The sequence below is a fragment of the Cherax quadricarinatus genome, chromosome 1 (genome assembly GCF_038502225.1).
Source record: "Cherax quadricarinatus isolate ZL_2023a chromosome 1, ASM3850222v1, whole genome shotgun sequence".
NCBI lineage: Eukaryota > Metazoa > Arthropoda > Malacostraca > Decapoda > Parastacidae > Cherax > Cherax quadricarinatus.
Genome location: NC_091292.1, coordinates 16,597,590 through 16,615,551, shown reverse-complemented (window position 1 = coordinate 16,615,551; position 17,962 = coordinate 16,597,590). Strand labels below are relative to the sequence as shown.

General features: G+C 39.7%; 1 protein-coding gene across 1 annotated transcript in view; it reads right to left on the bottom strand.

Annotated features, from left to right (window-relative positions):
* mEFG1 (mitochondrial translation elongation factor G 1) overlaps positions 1-17,962 on the bottom strand; it is a 123,515-nt gene that overhangs the window by 51,796 nt on the left and 53,757 nt on the right. Inside the window, exon 10 of the mRNA XM_070098816.1 lies at positions 11,500-11,694. Coding sequence (XP_069954917.1) covers positions 11,500-11,694 — 195 coding nt within the window. The remainder of the gene's footprint in view (positions 1-11,499; positions 11,695-17,962) is intronic.

The window sequence follows — 17,962 nt, the reverse complement described above, 5'->3', positions numbered from 1 at the left end:
TGTATATAGATCAATGAAGTATAGTATCCTAGCTCTGAGGCTGTCCAACATGACAGCTATCTCTACCTTCCAAGGGGGTGGGTTTCATAGCTACTGAAGAGCTCTTGATCCAAGGAATTTAAACAAACTAACCTTTTCTTTGGATCAAAAATGACTACCTCATTCTTTAGGGGCTTTATGACCCCTAATGGGTTGTGGTTCCCCATACAGTAGTCCCTCGAGTTAGGATACATCTGGAATGGATTAACATATCTCAAAATTACAATTCAAACCCCATAATACATGGATTTATGGTACTTTGGACTTGAGGAGTTGGTGGTGTGGTGGGGAGGCTGGAGAGGAGGTTACTATTTGGGAGGAAAAGCTGCTTCCAACTAGTAACCTCCAGAGTTAAATGTTTCTGTTGCTTGTTTCAGAGGCTCTTAAATAAGATCAACATTATCTTCAAAAACAAAGGAGGAGAATTCAGTGTTTTCAATGTCTGGGTGATTTTTTATGGTTCTTTTTAATGAGTAAACAACAACTAAATTTCTGAAGCAGTTATCCTATAGTCATTGTCCTCAATTTTTTCCTCCCCACTGTCCTTCTCATCCATTTCACCTAACTGCTGAAGCTCCTGTGTTAACTCCTTGCCTGTGGTCCTGAATTAACTCCTTCACATCCTCTTCATCAACCTTCAGCCTCGCTGCTTCACCAAGAGCAAAAATTTTCTGGTTTACGTCCTCCTCTGCCTCAAATCATTCAAAGTCAAAGGTTACTGAAGGCCACATGTTCTTCCATGCTGCATTTAGGCACTGAGTGGAAACTTCATTTCACGAACTTACCCTAACCCCTCACACAATCTAAGATGTTAGACTTAAGTGTTTCAGAATTCCTTGAGGCTGATGGCTCCATCTCCTGAAGTCTCTGCAAAGTACTTGGCCAACATCTTGGTGTAAATCTTTAAATTTACAATTACTTGCTATTCCATAGGCTGAAGCAGAGGTAGTGTTGAAGGGAAGAATTTAACTAACACAGCACTCTATGACCCTTGTGGGTTTAGCACTTGGTTTTGATTATAATAATAAACTACAACAAAGCTAAATTCTGCCTCCAAAGATTGGGCAAATTATAGATCATACCTGAAGTATACCTGGAGAGGGTTCCAGGTGTCAATGCCCCCACGGCCCAGTGGAACAGGGCCTGATCAACCAGGCTGTTACTGTTAGCGGCACTTAAGTTAGTACCTGACCAGCCCGGCTGGTCAGGTACTAACTTAAGGTGCCTGTCCAGTGCCTGCTTGAAAGTAGCCAGGGGTCTATTGGTAATCCCCGTTATGTATGCTGGGAGGCAGTTGAACAGTCTTAAGCCCCTGACACTTATTGTGTTGACTCTTGTGCTAGTGGCACCCGTTTTTCGTCGAGGGGATGTTGCATCGACTGCAGAGTCTTTTGCTTTCACAGGGAATGATTTTCATGTGCAAGTTTGGTACTAATCCCTCTAGGATTTTCTAAGTGTATATAATCATGTATCTCTACTGCCTGTATTCTAGGGAATACAGGTTGAGGAACTTCAAGAGTTCCCAGCAACTGAGGTGTTTTATCGCAGCTGACATAATCACTCCCAGGTCTCTGGCATTAGTTTTTCACTCTACTGTGTGGTTGAAATTCGCTTTATAGTCCGATGTAGTTTTAATTTCCTCACGACTTCATAATGTTTTCCGCGGCCCAGTTGAAGATTTGGTTGATTTCCACCTGGAGTCTTGCAGTGTCCTCAATGGAGGACACTGTCACGCAAATTCGGGTGTCATCTGTAAAGGAAGACATGGCACTGTGGCTTATATCCCTGTCTGTGTCAGATATGAGGATGAGGAACAAGATGGGAGCGAGTACTGTGCCTTGTGGCCCAGAGCTTTTCACTGTAGCCGCCTCAGACTTTACTCTGTTGACTACGACTAGCTGTGTTCCACCTGTTAGGAAATTATGCTGGTGCATTATCCAAAAGTAAAAGTGCATGCCAGAATACTATGCTGCCATATGTTGCTGGGTACATGAGCCCGCCATCTCACACCTCTTTATTTTGACAGCTTGATCCACCTCCACTTTCCCCACCATTTCACTGATCCCCATCTCAGGCTCTCCATGCACCACTGGAGCAACTGAGTTTGTTGATCTGCAGGTAGCTCTTGACTATGGACAAAACACTTCTTGGTCCCATTCACTTAAGAATTATCTTGTCACCCAGGCTTTCTTGTTGCAATGCCAGCACACACTCACCCCCCCCCCCTTGGATACTTTTTGTTGTTTAGACACCAGGGTTTTCCGAGTGGTAAACAAGCATAGGCTTCAGCTTCAAATCTCCAGAGGCACTGGCACCTAACAGCATATATGCAGCTTCTTCATCAGCACTGGAAGCCTCACCATGTCTTACAACACTTTTCATATCAGCCTTTTCTTGAAACCCCTGAACCACCTTTTGCTAGCTTTAAAATCATCACATGGAGTAGCATCATCTGCTACTCTCTTTTTTTTTATTAACACACTGGCCAATTCCCACCAAGGCAGGGTGGCCCGAAAAAGAAAAACTTTCACCATCATTGTCTTGCCAGAAGGGCGCTTTACACTACAGTTATAAAACTGCAACATTAACACCCCTCCTTCAGAGTGCAGGCACTGTACTTCCCATCTCCATGACTCAAGTCCGGCCTGCCGGTTTCCCTGAATCCCTTCATAAATATTACTTTGCTCATGCTCCAACAGCACGTCAAGTATTAAAAACCATTCGTCTCCATTCACTCCTATCAAACACGCTCACACATGCCCGCTGGAAGTCCTAGCCCCTCGCACACAAAACCTCCTTTACCCCCTCCCTCCAACCTTTCCTAGGCCGACCCCTACCCCGCCTTCCTTCCACTACAGACTGATACACTCTTGAAGTCATTCTGTTCTGCTCCATTCTCTCTACATGTCCGAACCACCTCAACAACCCTTCCTCAGCCCTCTGGACAACAGTTTTGGTAATCCCGCACCTCCTCCTAACTTCCAAACTACGAATTCTCTGCATTATATTCACACCACACATTGCCCTCAGACATGACATCTCCACTGCCTCCAAACTTCTCATCGCTGCAACATTCATCACCCATGCTTCACACCCATATAAGAGTGTTGGTAAAACTATACTCTCATACATTTCCCTCTTAGCCTCAAAGGACAAAGTTCTTTGTCTCCACAGACTCCTAAATGCACCGCTCACCCTTTTCCTCTCATCAATTATATGATTCACCTCATCTTTCACAGACCCATCCGCTGACACGTCCACTCCCAAATATCTGAATACATTCACCTCCTCCATACTCTCTCCCTCCAATCTGATATCCAATCTTCAATCACCTAATCTTTTTATCCTCATAACCTTACTCTTTCCTGTATTCACTTTTAATTTTCCTCTTTTGCACACCCTACCAAATTCATCCACCAACCTCTGCAACTTCTCTTCAGAATCTCCCAAGAGCACAGTGTCATCAGCAAAGAGCAACTGTGACAACTCCCACTTTATGTGTGATTCTTTATCTTTTAAGTCCACGCCTCTTGCCAAGACCCTCGCATTTACTTCTCTTACAACCCCGTCTATAAATATATTAAACAACCATGGTGACATCACACATCCCTGTCTAAGGCCTACTTTTACTGGGAAATAATCTCCCTCTTTCCTACATACTCTAACTTGAGCCTCACTATCCTCGTAAAAACTCTTCACTGCTTTCAGTAACCTACCTCCTACACCATACACCTGCAACATCTGCCACATTGCCCCCCCTATCCACCCTGTCATACTCCTTTTCCAAATCCATAAATGCCACAAAAACCTCTTTAGCCTTATCTAAATACTGTTCACTTGACTCACGAAATCGTAATGACACGATTGCAAACAAACCATACCCCGGCCGGGATTGAACCCGTGGTCAGAGAGTCTCAAAACTCCAGACCGTCGCGTTAGCCGGGGGTTCAATCCCGGCCGGGGTATGGTTTACTGTTCACTTATATGTTTCACGGTAAACACCTGGTCCACACACCCCCTACCTTTCCTAAAGCCTCCTTGTTCATCTGCTATCCTATTCTCCATCTTACTCTTAATTCTTTCAATAATAACTCTACCATACACTTTACCAGGTATACTCAACAGACTTATCCCCCTATAATTTTTGTACTCTCTTTTGTCCCCTTTGCCTTTATACAAAGGAACTATGCATGCTCTCTGCCAATCCCTAGGTACCTTACCCTCTTCCATACATTTATTAAATAATTGCACCAACCACTCCAAAACTATATCCCCACCTGCTTTTAACATTTCTATCTTTATCCCATCAATCCCAGCTGCCTTACTCCCTTTCGTTTTACCTACTGCCTCACGTACTTCCCCCACACTCACAACTGGCTCTTCCTCACTCCTACAAGATGTTATTCCTCCTTGCCCTATACACGAAATCACAGATTCCCTATCTTCATCAACATTTAACAATTCCTCAAAATATTCCTTCCATCTTCCCAATACCTCTAACTCTCCATTTAATAACTCTCCTCTCCTATTTTTAACTGACAAATCCATTTGTTCTCTAGGCTTCCTTAACTTGTTAATCTCACTCCAAAGCTTTCTTATTTTCAACAAAATTTGTTGTTTTCTCACCCACTCTCTCATTTGCTCTCTTTTTACATTGCTTCACCACTCTCTAAACCCCTCTCTTTTTCTCCATATACTCTTCCCTCCTTGCATCACTTCTACTTTGTAAAAACTTCTCATATGCTAACTTTTTCTCCCTTACTACTCTCTTTACATCATCATTCCACCAATTGCTCCTCTTCCCTCCCGCACCCACTTTCCTGTAACCACAAACTTCTGCTGAACACTCCAACACTACATTTTTAAACCTACCCCATACCTCTTCGACCCCATTGCCTATGCTCTCATTAGCCTATCTATCCTCCAATACCTGTTTATATCTTACCCTAACTGCCTCATCTTTTAGTTTATAAACCTTCACCTCTCTCTTCCCTGATGCTTCTATTCTCCTTATATCCCATCTACCTTTTACTCTCAGTGTAGCTACAACTAAAAAGTAATCTGATATATCTGTGGCCCCTCTATAAACATGTACATCCTGAAGTCTACTCAACAGTCTTTTATCTACCAATACATAATCCAACAAACTACTGTCATTTCGCCCTACATCATATCTTGTATACTTATTTATCCTCTTTTTCTTAAAATATGTATTACCTATAACTAAACCCCTTTCTATACAAAGTTCAATCAAAGGGCTCCCATTATCATTTACACCTGGCACCCCAAACTTACCTACCACACCCTCTCTAAATGTTTCTCCTACTTAAGCATTCAGGTCCCCTACCACAACTACTCTCTCACTTGGTTCCAAGGGTCCTATACATTCATTTAACATCTCCCAAAATCTCTCTCTCTCCTTTACATTCCTCTCTTCTCCAGGAGCATACATGCTTATTATGACCCACTTTTTGCATCCAACCTTTACTTTAATCCACATAATCCTTGAATTTACACATTCCTATTCTCTTTTCTCCTTCCATAACTGATCCTTCAACATTACTGCTACCCCTTCCTTAGCTCTAACTCTCTCAGATACTCCAGATTTAATCCCATTTATTTCCCCCCACTGAAACTCCCCTACCCCCTTCAGCTTTGTTTTGCTTAGGGCCAGGACATCCAACTTCTTTTCATTCATAACATCAGCAATCATCTGTTTCTTGTAATCCGCACTACATACACGCACATTCAAGCATCCCAGTTTTATAAAGCTTTCTTCTTCTCTTTTTTTAGTGAATGTCTACAGGAGAAGGGGTTACTAGCCCATCGCTCCCGGCATTTTAGTCGCCTCATACGACACGCATGGCTTACGGAGGAAAAATTCTTTTCCACTTCCCCATGGACAATAGAAGAAATAAAGAAGAACAAGAGCTATTTAGAAAAAGGAGAAAAACCTAGATGTATGTATGTATGTATGTATGTATATATATATGTATGTATGTATGTATGTATGTATGTATGTATATATGTATATATGTATATATGTATATATGTATATATGTATATATATATATATATATATATATATATATATATATATATATATATATATATATATATATATATATATATATATTGTAGGTAGTAGGTTGGTAGACAGCAACCACCCAGGGAGGTACTACCGTCCTGCCAAGTGAGTGTAAAACGAACCCTGTGATTGTTTTACATGATGGTAGGATTGCTGATGTCTTTTGTCTGTCTCATAAATATGCAAGATTACAGGCATGTCTTGCTACTTCTACTTACACTTAGGTCACACTACACATACATGTACACATTTATTTATACACACTGATCTGAGTTTTCTTTGATTTTATCTTAATAGTTCTTGGTCTTATTAATTTTCCTTTTATATCCATGGGGAAGTGGAATAAGAATCTTTCCTCCGTAAGCCATGCGTGTTGTAAAAGTCAACTAAAATGCCGGGAACAATGGGCTAGTAACCCCTTTTCCTGTAAAGATTACTAAAAAGAATAAGAAGAAGAAAATTGTCAAAGTGGGAAGTCTGAATGTGCGTGGATGTTGTGCAGATGATAAGAAAGAGATGATTGTGGATGTTATGAATGAGAAGAAGCTGGATGTCCTGGCTTTAAGTGAAACAAAGCTGAAGGGGGTGGGAGAGTTTCAGTGGAGAGGAATAAATGGGATTAGGTCAGGGGTTTCAAATAGAGTTAGAGCTAAAGAAGGAGTAGCAATAATGTTGAAGGATAAGCTATGGCAGGAAAAGAGAGACTATAAATGTATTAATTCAAGGATTATGTGGAGTAAAATAAAGATTGGATGTGAAAAGTGGGTTATAATAAGCGTGTATGCACCTGGAGAAGAGAGAAGTGTAGAGGAGAGAGAGAGATTTTGGGAAATGTTGAGTGAATGCGTGGGGAGTTTTGAATCAAGTGTGAGAGTAATGGTGGTTGGGGATTTCAATGCTAAAGTGGGTAAAAATGTTATGGAAGGAGTAGTAGGTAAATTTGGGGTGCCAGGGGTAAATGTAAATGGGGAGCCTTTAATTGAGCTATGTGTAGAAAGAAATTTGGTAATAAGTAATACATATTTTATGAAAAAGAGGATAAATAAATATACAAGGTATGATGTAGCACGTAATGAAAGTAGTTTATTAGATTATGTATTGGTGGATAAAAGGTTGATGGGTAGGCTCCAGGATGTACATGTTTATAGAGGGGCAACTGATATATCGGATCATTATTTAGTTGTAGCTACAGTTAGAGTAAGAGGTAGATGGGAAAAGAGGAAGGTGGCAACAACAAGTAAGAGGGAGGTGAAAGTGTATAAACTAAGGGAGGAGGAAGTTCGGGTGAGATATAAGCGACTATTGGCAGAAAGGTGGGCTAGTGCAAAGATGAGTAGTGGGGGGGTTGAAGAGGGTTGGAATAGTTTTAAAAATGCAGTATTAGAATGTGGGGCAGAAGTTTGTGGTTATAGGAGGGTGGGGGCAGGAGGAAAGAGGAGTGATTGGTGGAATGATGAAGTAAAGGGTGTGATAAAAGAGAAAAAGGTAGCTTATGAGAGGTTTTTACAAAGCAGAAGTGTTATAAGAAGAGCAGAGTATATGGAGAGTAAAAGAAAGGTAAAGAGAGTGGTGAGAGAGTGCAAAAGGAGAGCAGATGATAGAGTGGGAGAGGCACTGTCAAGAAATTTTAATGAAAATAAGAAAAAATTTTGGAGTGAGTTAAACAAGTTAAGAAAGCCTAGGGAAAATATGGATTTGTCAGTTAAAAACAGAGTAGGGGAGTTAGTAGATGGGGAGATGGAGGTATTGGGTAGATGGCGAGAATATTTTGAGGAACTTTTAAATGTTAAGGAAGAAACAGAGGCAGTAATTTCATGCACTGGTCAGGGAGGTATACCATCTTTTAGGAGTGAAGAAGAGCAGAATGTAAGTGTGGGGGAGGTACGTGAGGCATTACGTAAAATGAAAGGGGGTAAAGCAGCTGGAACTGATGGGATCATGACAGAAATGTTAAAAGCAGGGGGGGATATAGTGTTGGAGTGGTTGGTACTTTTGTTTAATAAATGTATGAAAGAGGGGAAGGTACCTAGGGATTGGCAGAGAGCATGTATAATCCCTTTATATAAAGGGAAAGGGGACAAAAGAGACTGTAAAAATTATAGAGGAATAAGCTTACTGAGTATACCAGGAAAAGTGTACGGTAGGGTTATAATTGAAAGAATTAGAGGTAAGACAGAATGTAGGATTGCGGATGAGCAAGGAGGTTTTAGAGTGGGTAGGGGATGTGTAGATCAGGTGTTTACATTGAAGCATATATGTGAACAGTATTTAGATAAAGATAGGGAAGTTTTTATTGCATTTATGGATTTAGAAAAGGCATATGATAGAGTGGATAGAGGAGCAATGTGGCAGATGTTGCAAGTATATGGAATAGGTGGTAAGTTATTAAATGCTGTAAAGAGTTTTTATGAGGATAGTGAGGCTCAGGTTAGGGTGTGTAGAAGAGAGGGAGACTACTTCCCGGTAAAAGTAGGTCTTAGACAGGGATGTGTAATGTCACCATGGTTGTTTAATATATTTATAGATGGGGTTGTTAAGGAAGTAAATGCTAGGGTGTTTGGGAGAGGGGTGGGATTAAATTATGGGGAATCAAATTCAAAATGGGAATTGACACAGTTACTTTTTGCTGATGATACTGTGCTTATGGGAGATTCTAAAGAAAAATTGCAAAGGTTAGTGGATGAGTTTGGGAATGTGTGTAAAGGTAGAAAGTTGAAAGTGAACATAGAAAAGAGTAAGGTGATGAGGGTGTCAAATGATTTAGATAAAGAAAAATTGGATATCAAATTGGGGAGGAGGAGTATGGAAGAAGTGAATGTTTTCAGATACTTGGGAGTTGACGTGTCGGCGGATGGATTTATGAAGGATGAGGTTAATCATAGAATTGATGAGGGAAAAAAGGTGAGTGGTGCGTTGAGGTATATGTGGAGTCAAAAAACGTTATCTATGGAGGCAAAGAAGGGAATGTATGAAAGTATAGTAGTACCAACACTCTTATATGGGTGTGAAGCTTGGGTGGTAAATGCAGCAGCGAGGAGACGGTTGGAGGCAGTGGAGATGTCCTGTTTAAGGGCAATGTGTGGTGTAAATATTATGCAGAAAATTCGGAGTGTGGAAATTAGGAGAAGGTGTGGAGTTAATAAAAGTATTAGTCAGAGGGCAGAAGAGGGGTTGTTGAGGTGGTTTGGTCATTTAGAGAGAATGGATCAAAGTAGAATGACATGGAAAGCATATAAATCTATAGGGGAAGGAAGGAGGGGTAGGGGTCGTCCTCGAAAGGGTTGGAGAGAGGGGGTAAAGGAGGTTTTGTGGGTAAGGGGCTTGGACTTCCAGCAAGCGTGCGTGAGCGTGTTAGATAGGAGTGAATGGAGACGAATGGTACTTGGGACCTGACGATCTGTTGGAGTGTGAGCAGGGTAATATTTAGTGAAGGGATTCAGGGAAACCGGTTATTTTCATATAGTCGGACTTGAGTCCTGGAAATGGGAAGTACAATGCCTGCACTTTAAAGGAGGGGTTTGGGATATTGGCAGTTTGGAGGAATATGTTGTGTATCTTTATATGTGTATGCTTCTAGACTGTTGTATTCTGAGCACCTCTGCAAAAACAGTGATAATGTGCGAGTGTGGTGAAAGTGTTGAATGATGATGAAAGTATTTTCTTTTTGGGGATTTTCTTTCTTTTTTTTGGGTCACCCTGCCTCGGTGGGAGACGGCCGACTTGTTGAAAAAAAAAAAAAAAATATATATATATATATATATATATATATATATATATATATATATATGCAGGTGCACGTCTGCGAAGTGTGACCAAAGTGTAAGCAAGAGTAGCAAGATATCCCTGTTATCTAGCGTGTTTATGAGACAGAAAAAGACACCAGCAATCCTACCATCATGCAAAACAGTTACAGGTTTCTGTTTCACAGTCATCTGGCAGAACGGTCGTACTTCCCTGGGTGGTTGCTGTCTACCAACCTACTACCTTCTTCTCTCTTATCCACAATAAAAACAGTCTTCCATCTCTATGATAATTTCTCTGCCTTTTTTCACTAGCTTAGATTCGTCAGCCACTTGAATATTCTTAACGATTTCTTTTTGCTTGATAATAGTTGAGATGTAAAGTAAAACCTAGGTAGTAGGTTGGTAGACAGTAACCGCCCAGGGAGGTACTACCGTCCTGCCGAGTGTAAAACGAAAGCCTGTAATTGTTTTACATGATGGTAGGATTGCTGGTGTCCTTTTTTCTGTCTCATGAACATGCAAGATTTCAGGTACGTCTTGCTACTTCTTACACTTAGGTCACACTACACATACAATTACAAGCGTATATATACATACCCCTCTGGGTTTTCTTCTATTTTCTTTCTAGTTATTGTTCTTGTTTATTTTCTCTTATCTCCATGGGGAAGTGGAACAGAATTCTTCCTCCGTAAGCCATGCGTGTTGTAAGAAGCGACTAAAATGCCGGGAGCAAGGGGCTAGTAACCCTTCTCCTGTATATATTACTAAATTTGAAAGGAGAAACTTTCGTTTTTCCTTTTGGGTCACCCCACCTCGGTGGGATACGGCCGGTGTGTTGAAAGAAGTAAAGGAAAAGGACAAGTGCAACTAATGTGACATTTTTATTGTGGCAACGTTTCGCTCTCCAGGAGCTTTGTCAAGCCGTTACCTGGAGGGCGAAACGTTGCCACAATAAAAATGTCACATTAGTTGCACTTGTGTCCTTTTACTTTACATATTGTCGGTAATTCTACCAACATTATTACAATAGTCGAGATGGTTGATTGTGGATAACCATACTCATGCACCAATGCATTAATTCTATCATGGTTTTTCACAATTTCTTGCTTGATCCTCAGAGAAACTGCTTGTTTACTCCTCACTTTAGGGGCCATGATGACTTGGTAACACAAAAGATGGCATAATTATATCACAGATGCAGTTATAAAGGGTAAATAATCCAGAGTTGATGCATGCAACATGTGGCAGCTTGAAACTGAAGAGGAAACAATAAGTTGTAGTACAAACTTTATTGGCCGAGATGCTACAATACACACATTCAGTCCCATTACTGACTGGCTGCTAAGCCACCACCCACACTTCTCTTCACTCAGACACTATCCAAGAAGCAAGACACTGCTTTGCTGGTTGGCTCAGATTTTGCCCAAGAGGCAAGCTTCTGCATTACTGGTTGGCTGAGGCCCACCCATGTGCACCGTCCATTGTATGCATAATGTTTCTCAAATTTTTCATGACAACTCAAAATTAAATTCCTTTACGAGGGTAAATCGAAACTCAAAATTGTCGTAACTCAAGGGACCACTTTAATACTATCTCTGACAATGCCTAAGTTAGTGGTGAGTGCTTTACCTGTGAATAGATTTCCAAATGAAGCTCTCCCATGCCAGAAGCAATTGTTTCTTTATTGTCATTGTCCCAATACACCCTGTATGTGGGGTCCTCTTTTGTGAAGCGATTGACTGCTTTGCTGAATGCATCAAGATCCTTATTATTCTTGGGTTTGATTGCCATGGATATAACAGGATCAGGTACAAACATAGATTCCTGTAGGTGGTAAAAAGTGTGTTCTTGTAAATAATGGTCACAAGATCTATACAAGTTTTCACATTATAAGGAAAGCTTACAATCAGAGTATGTCAATTCACATATTCCATATCTTTATATATGTCCCAGTACTCTACCTCTGACAACTTTAATTGCACTTATTTAGGTTTATCTACACTATCTTCAACAATACACAGTAGGGCCCCGCTTTACGGCGTTCCGCTAATACGATCATTTCAAATTATGACCAAAACTCTTTACATGGCTCCCCACACCAGACTTTCTAATACAGTCACCATGCCCCACCTGGTTTGTTTACATTCTCTGTGAGATCTGTAAGCACTAAGTCTCTCCATTATATCTGGAAACTCCAAAATTTCAAGTGTTTTTAAAAGTTATTTCATATTTTATATATACACTGTACCCTGATAATTACACTTATGTATACCTGTACCTAAATAAACTTGCACACTGTGCTGGCATGCAGGTACATATTAAAATCAGTAAGAGTGTCTTATGTCTCGAGACACCATATTAGTAATAATGATGATAATAATAATAATAATAATTATTTTATTTCTTTGTAAAGGTTACAATGTGTAATTACATTAAATGTCGTATATTACACTAATATACATACTTTCATTAATCCATCTATGATATTTTTTCAAAATTATATAATAAACATGATACATAACATATAAAGATGATAAATACACCCCACAGTAGAATAAATAAACAAATATGAGATGTGGGAGCCACACGCTTTGAATGAGTGATGCCATATTAGTATTAATAATAATAATCACCGAATCTCATTAAATGTCGTATATTACGTTAAGATACACATTTTCATTAATCCATCTACAATGTTTTTTTCAAAATTATATAATAAACACAGTACATAACATATAAAGATGATAAATACACCCCACAGTAGAATAAATAAACATAAATACGAGATGTGGGAGCCAGACTTCTACAAGTGATGGCAAGAATAACATTTTCTCTAGTCCAACATCAGAGAAAATGTGTTACTGGGGGTAACTGTAGAAAATTATTCCTTTCGTCTGTAAGTAAGTTTATTCAGGTATACACAAATACAGTTACATAGATTATCATACATAACAGCATATGTGTAGAGAACCTAGGCTAACCCAAAAAAGTCAGAGTGACTTATTTCCTTTGCCTTCACTCAGAGCATCATTTCTTCTAAAAATGGTGTTACATGAGAATGGGAGTGTTGTTTTTTATTTATTCTACCATATCAATGAAGAGACAACATGTACACAATGTAACTTGTACACAAACCAGACGTGTACACTTTCTTTGTTTACAAAACTTGTGTTCGCCTGGTTTGTTTACATAACTCTGCGCCTGTCCTCCCTCATGTACTCATTCTCTCTCTCTCTCTCATTTATTCGTTTTATCTCGTTTACTCACCTCTGACCCCACATTAAGACTACAAATATTTTAAGGTAAGTAATGAGTGAACTGTATATACATTTTATCGCTCTGGGATGCTTAAATATCATAGAATAGTATGTGTGGGTGGGTTGGCCTGGCTGGCTAGCATACATACCACACCTGAATTCTTACAATAAATACCACTTGTCTCACCATAGATTAAGACTACAAATATTTTAAGGTAAGTAATGAGTGTACTATACGTGTATTTTACTTTTTATTGTTTTTTAATGCCTAGTTCTATTGCTAACTTAATATACGTTAGTGTAAATTTGTTAGCTAGTATTTATATGCATTTATAAGTGGAAAAAAGGGGATCCACTTTACGGCAGTAGCCTGGAACCTAACCTGTCATATAAGTGGGGACCTACTGTATTAACTGTATGTTTCATTTCTCGTCAGCCTCATTCAGCTTTTTTTTTTATTCAAATAATCCCTCCATCTGTATGTACAGTAAGGACCCACTTTACAGCATTTTGCCTTATGGCTTTCTGTTAATATGGACATTTAAAATTATGACCAAAACTCGTTATACAGCTCCCCCAATCTGACTTTGTAATATGGTCACCACACCCCACCTGGTTTGTTTACATTCACCTTAAGCACCTTGTCTCTCCATTATGTCTGGAAACTTTCCAAAATTTCAAGTGTTTTAGAGTTGTTTCATGTTTTATATATACTCTGATAATTATACTTATGTGTACCTGTAGCCTAAATGAACTTACACACTGCACTGGCCTGCAGGTACAGGTCCTCCATCACAAATCCAGCATCATTGGGACCTGTAGTGTGCCAGATTACTGAGTTTGCTGGATTACAGAGTGGTTAGGTTAGAATACACTTAATAAAATTAACCAACTTGACTTACACAAAGTTCATTGAACATCGGCAAAAATCGAACGTTTCCGCTACTTTGAGCTCAATTTCAAGGTACTTTTCGTCATGAAAGCAATCAAAATCATGTCTATTTCTGTAATATATCTTCTATTCTATCAAATGAGTCCAAAAAATGAGAATACAATCATAAAAGCCATACGAAAATATACTGCAAAGAGGCGGCTAATGGCTGAGAAGTGAACTCCCTTATTTATCGTCAGTCTTCTTTATTTTTGTTGTACGTTAAGAAGCATCTTTCCATCATACATTGTCCAAGTTTCAGTGAGATAGCCCAACAAACAACCGAGAAAAAAATTATTTACCAAAAATCATATATGGCAAGCCCAAGCCAGGTACTGGAAATAAGTCACTTTGTCTGACTGTTTTTTGGGTTATCCTAGGTTCTCTATACATACACTGTTCTTTCTTTCAACACACCGGCCGTATCCCACCGAGGCGGGGTGGCCCAAAAGGAAAAACGAAAGTTTCTCCTTCTCTTTCTTTCTTTCAACACACCGGCCGTATCCCACCGAGGCAGGGTGGCCAAAAAGGAAAAACATAAGTTTCTCCTTTCACATTTAGTAATACATACAGGAGAAGGGGTTACTAGGCCCTTGCTCCTGGCATTTTAGTCGCCTCTTACAACACGCATGGCTTAAGGAGGAAGAATTCTGTTCCACTTCCCCATGGAGGTAAGAGGAAATACAAAAGAACTAGAAAGAAAATAGAAGAAAACCCAAAGGGGTGTGTATATACGTATATGCTTGTACATGTTTGTGTAGTGTGACCTAAGTGTAAGTAGAAGTAGCAAGACATACCTGAAATCTTGCATGTGTATGAGACAGAAAAAAAAAGACACCAGCAATCCTACCATCGTGTAAAACAATTACAGGCTTCAGTTTTACACTCACTTGGCAGGACGGTAGTACCTCCCTGGGCGGTTGTTGTCTACAAACCTACTACCTAGGACATACACTGTTATGTATGATAATCTATGTAACTGTATTTGTGTATACCTCTAATAAACTTTTTTACTTCTAGTCTGTTAACTGAGTACAAGAAACCGCCCATTCACTTATTTCAACTACCCAATAAAGTGGTCAGAAATTGGCAATTTGGCCGATTTCACACAAATTTCAACAGATGCCAATTTCAAAATAGGGCCCAGAATAAACAATGCAGACATTCCTGGCACTAAAATAACATTTTCTCTGTTCATTAGTCACGGCTACAGGCCCCTCTTATATTACTCTTGCTTACCATTTGGAATTTATATTCACAAAAAATAGAAGATTTACTGTTATGCAGACTACTGCATTATTGTAATAATTGTATAAATAATGTCAACCCATTCTTGACTCCATACTGGAATTTGGACTGGCAGGCAGACAGGTATTGGACGGTGACGTCATTTGTTTACTCTTGAGCTTCGCTAAAGAATAGAACATTTTCACTACTGTGAGCACAATTTCAAGGTACTTTTCGTCATGAAAGCAATCAAAATCATATCTTTCATTCTATCAAATGAGACCGAAAAAATGAGAATATAAACAATGAAAACCATACAAAAATATACCACTAAGTGGCCACTAATGACTGAAAAGTGAACTCCGCTATTTATGGTCTGATTTCATTTATTTTTGGTGTACGTTAAGAAGTATCTTTCCATCATACATTGCCCAAGTTTCAATAAGATAACCCAACAAACAATTGAGAAAATAATAATAATAATAATAATAATAATAATAATAATAATATATTTACTACACGTACATGTACAAGGTATACAGGCCTAGCTGACATCAGTGACATACTACTATACAGAAAGCCACTTGTTATGCAGAGTATTTCAAGAAAATTAGGTCAGTGTCCCAGGATAACACCCACACTAGTCAGCTAACACCCAGGTACCCATTTACTTATGGGTAAACATAGACAACAGGTGTAAAGAAACACGCCTAATGTTTCTACTCTGGCTGGGAATCGAATATTTACCAAAAATCATATATGGCTAACCGAAGCCAGGTACTAAAAATAAGCCACATTGACCTTTTTGGGTTATCCTAGGTTCTCTACACATATGCTGCTATGTGTGATAATCTATATAGAGAAAATAACTTTTTTGTTTCAGGTTTATGGTGCAGTACGAGTGTATATCACAGTTAGCCCTGTGCTACACTCCGTTTTCTCTAATATAAGCCTCCAAGACAGGGATAGGAGAATGGTATTTGCATACCATTTGCATACCTGGGATGCTTAAATGTGCGTGGATGTAGTGCGGATGACAAGAAACAGATGATTGCTGATGTTATGAATGAAAAGAAGTTGGATGTCCTGGCCCTAAGCGAAACAAAGCTGAAGGGGGTAGGAGAGTTTCAGTGGGGGGAAATAAATGGGATTAAATCTGGAGTATCTGAGAGAGTTAGAGCAAAGGAAGGGGTAGCAGTAATGTTACATGATCAGTTATGGAAGGAGAAAAGAGAATATGAATGTGTAAATTCAAGAATTATGTGGATTAAAGTAGAGGTTGGATGCGAGAAGTGGGTCATAATAAGCGTGTATGCACCTGGAGAAGAGAGGAATGCAGAAGAGAGAGAGAGATTTTGGGAGATGTTAAGTGAATGTATAGGAGCCTTTGAACCAAGTGAGAGAGTAATTGTGGTAGGGGACCTGAATGCTAAAGTAGGAGAAACTTTTAGAGAGGGTGTGGTAGGTAAGTTTGGGGTGCCAGGTGTAAATGATAATAGGAGCACTTTGATTGAACTTTGTATAGAAAGGGGTTTAGTTATAGGTAATACATATTTTAAGAAAAAGAGGATAAATAAGTATACACGATATGATGTAGGGCGAAATGACAGTAGTTTGTTGGATTATGTATTGGTAGATAAAAGACTGTTGAGTAGACTTCAGGATGTACATGTTTATAGAGGGGCCACAGATATATCAGATCACTTTCTAGTTGTAGCTACACTGAGAGTAAAAGGTAGATGGGATACAAGGAGAATAGAAGCATCAGGGAAGAGAGAGGTGAAGGTTTATAAACTAAAAGAGGAGGCAGTTAGGGTAAGATATAAACAGCTATTGGAGGATAGATGGGCTAATGAGAGCATAGGCAATGGGGTCGAAGAGGTATGGGGTAGGTTTAAAAATGTAGTGTTAGAGTGTTCAGCAGAAGTTTGTGGTTACAGGAAAGTGGGTGCAGGAGGGAAGAGGAGCGATTGGTGGAATGATGATGTAAAGAGAGTAGTAAGGGACAAAAAGTTAGCATATGAGAAGTTTTTACAAGGTAGAAGTGATGCAAGGAGGGAAGAGTATATGGAGAAAAAGAGAGAGGTTAAGAGAGTGGTGAAGCAATGTAAAAAGAGAGCAAATGAGAGAGTGGGTGAGATATTATCAAAAATTTTGTTATTTTTTTTTTTATTATCACACTGGCCGATTCCCACCAAGGCAGGGTGGCCCGAAAAAGAAAAACTTTCACCATCATTCACTACATCACTGTCTTGCCAGAAGGGTGCTTTACACTACAGTTTTTAAACTGCAACATAAACACCCCTCCTTCAGAGTGCAGGCACTGTACTTCCCATCTCCAGGACTCAAGTCCGGCCTGCCGGTTTCCCTGAACCCCTTCATAAATGTTACTTTGCTCACACTCCAACAGCACGTCAAGTATTAAAAACCATTTGTCTCCATTCACTCCTATCAAACACGCTCACGCATGCCTGCTGGAAGTCCAAGCCCCTCGCACACAAAACCTCCTTTACCCCCTCCCTCCAACCTTTCCTAGGCCGACCCCTACCCCGCCTTCCTTCCACTACAGACTGATACACTCTTGAAGTTATTCTGTTTCGCTCCATTCTCTCCACATGTCCGAACCACCTCAACAACCCTTCCTCAGCCCTCTGGACAACAGTTTTCGTAATCCCGC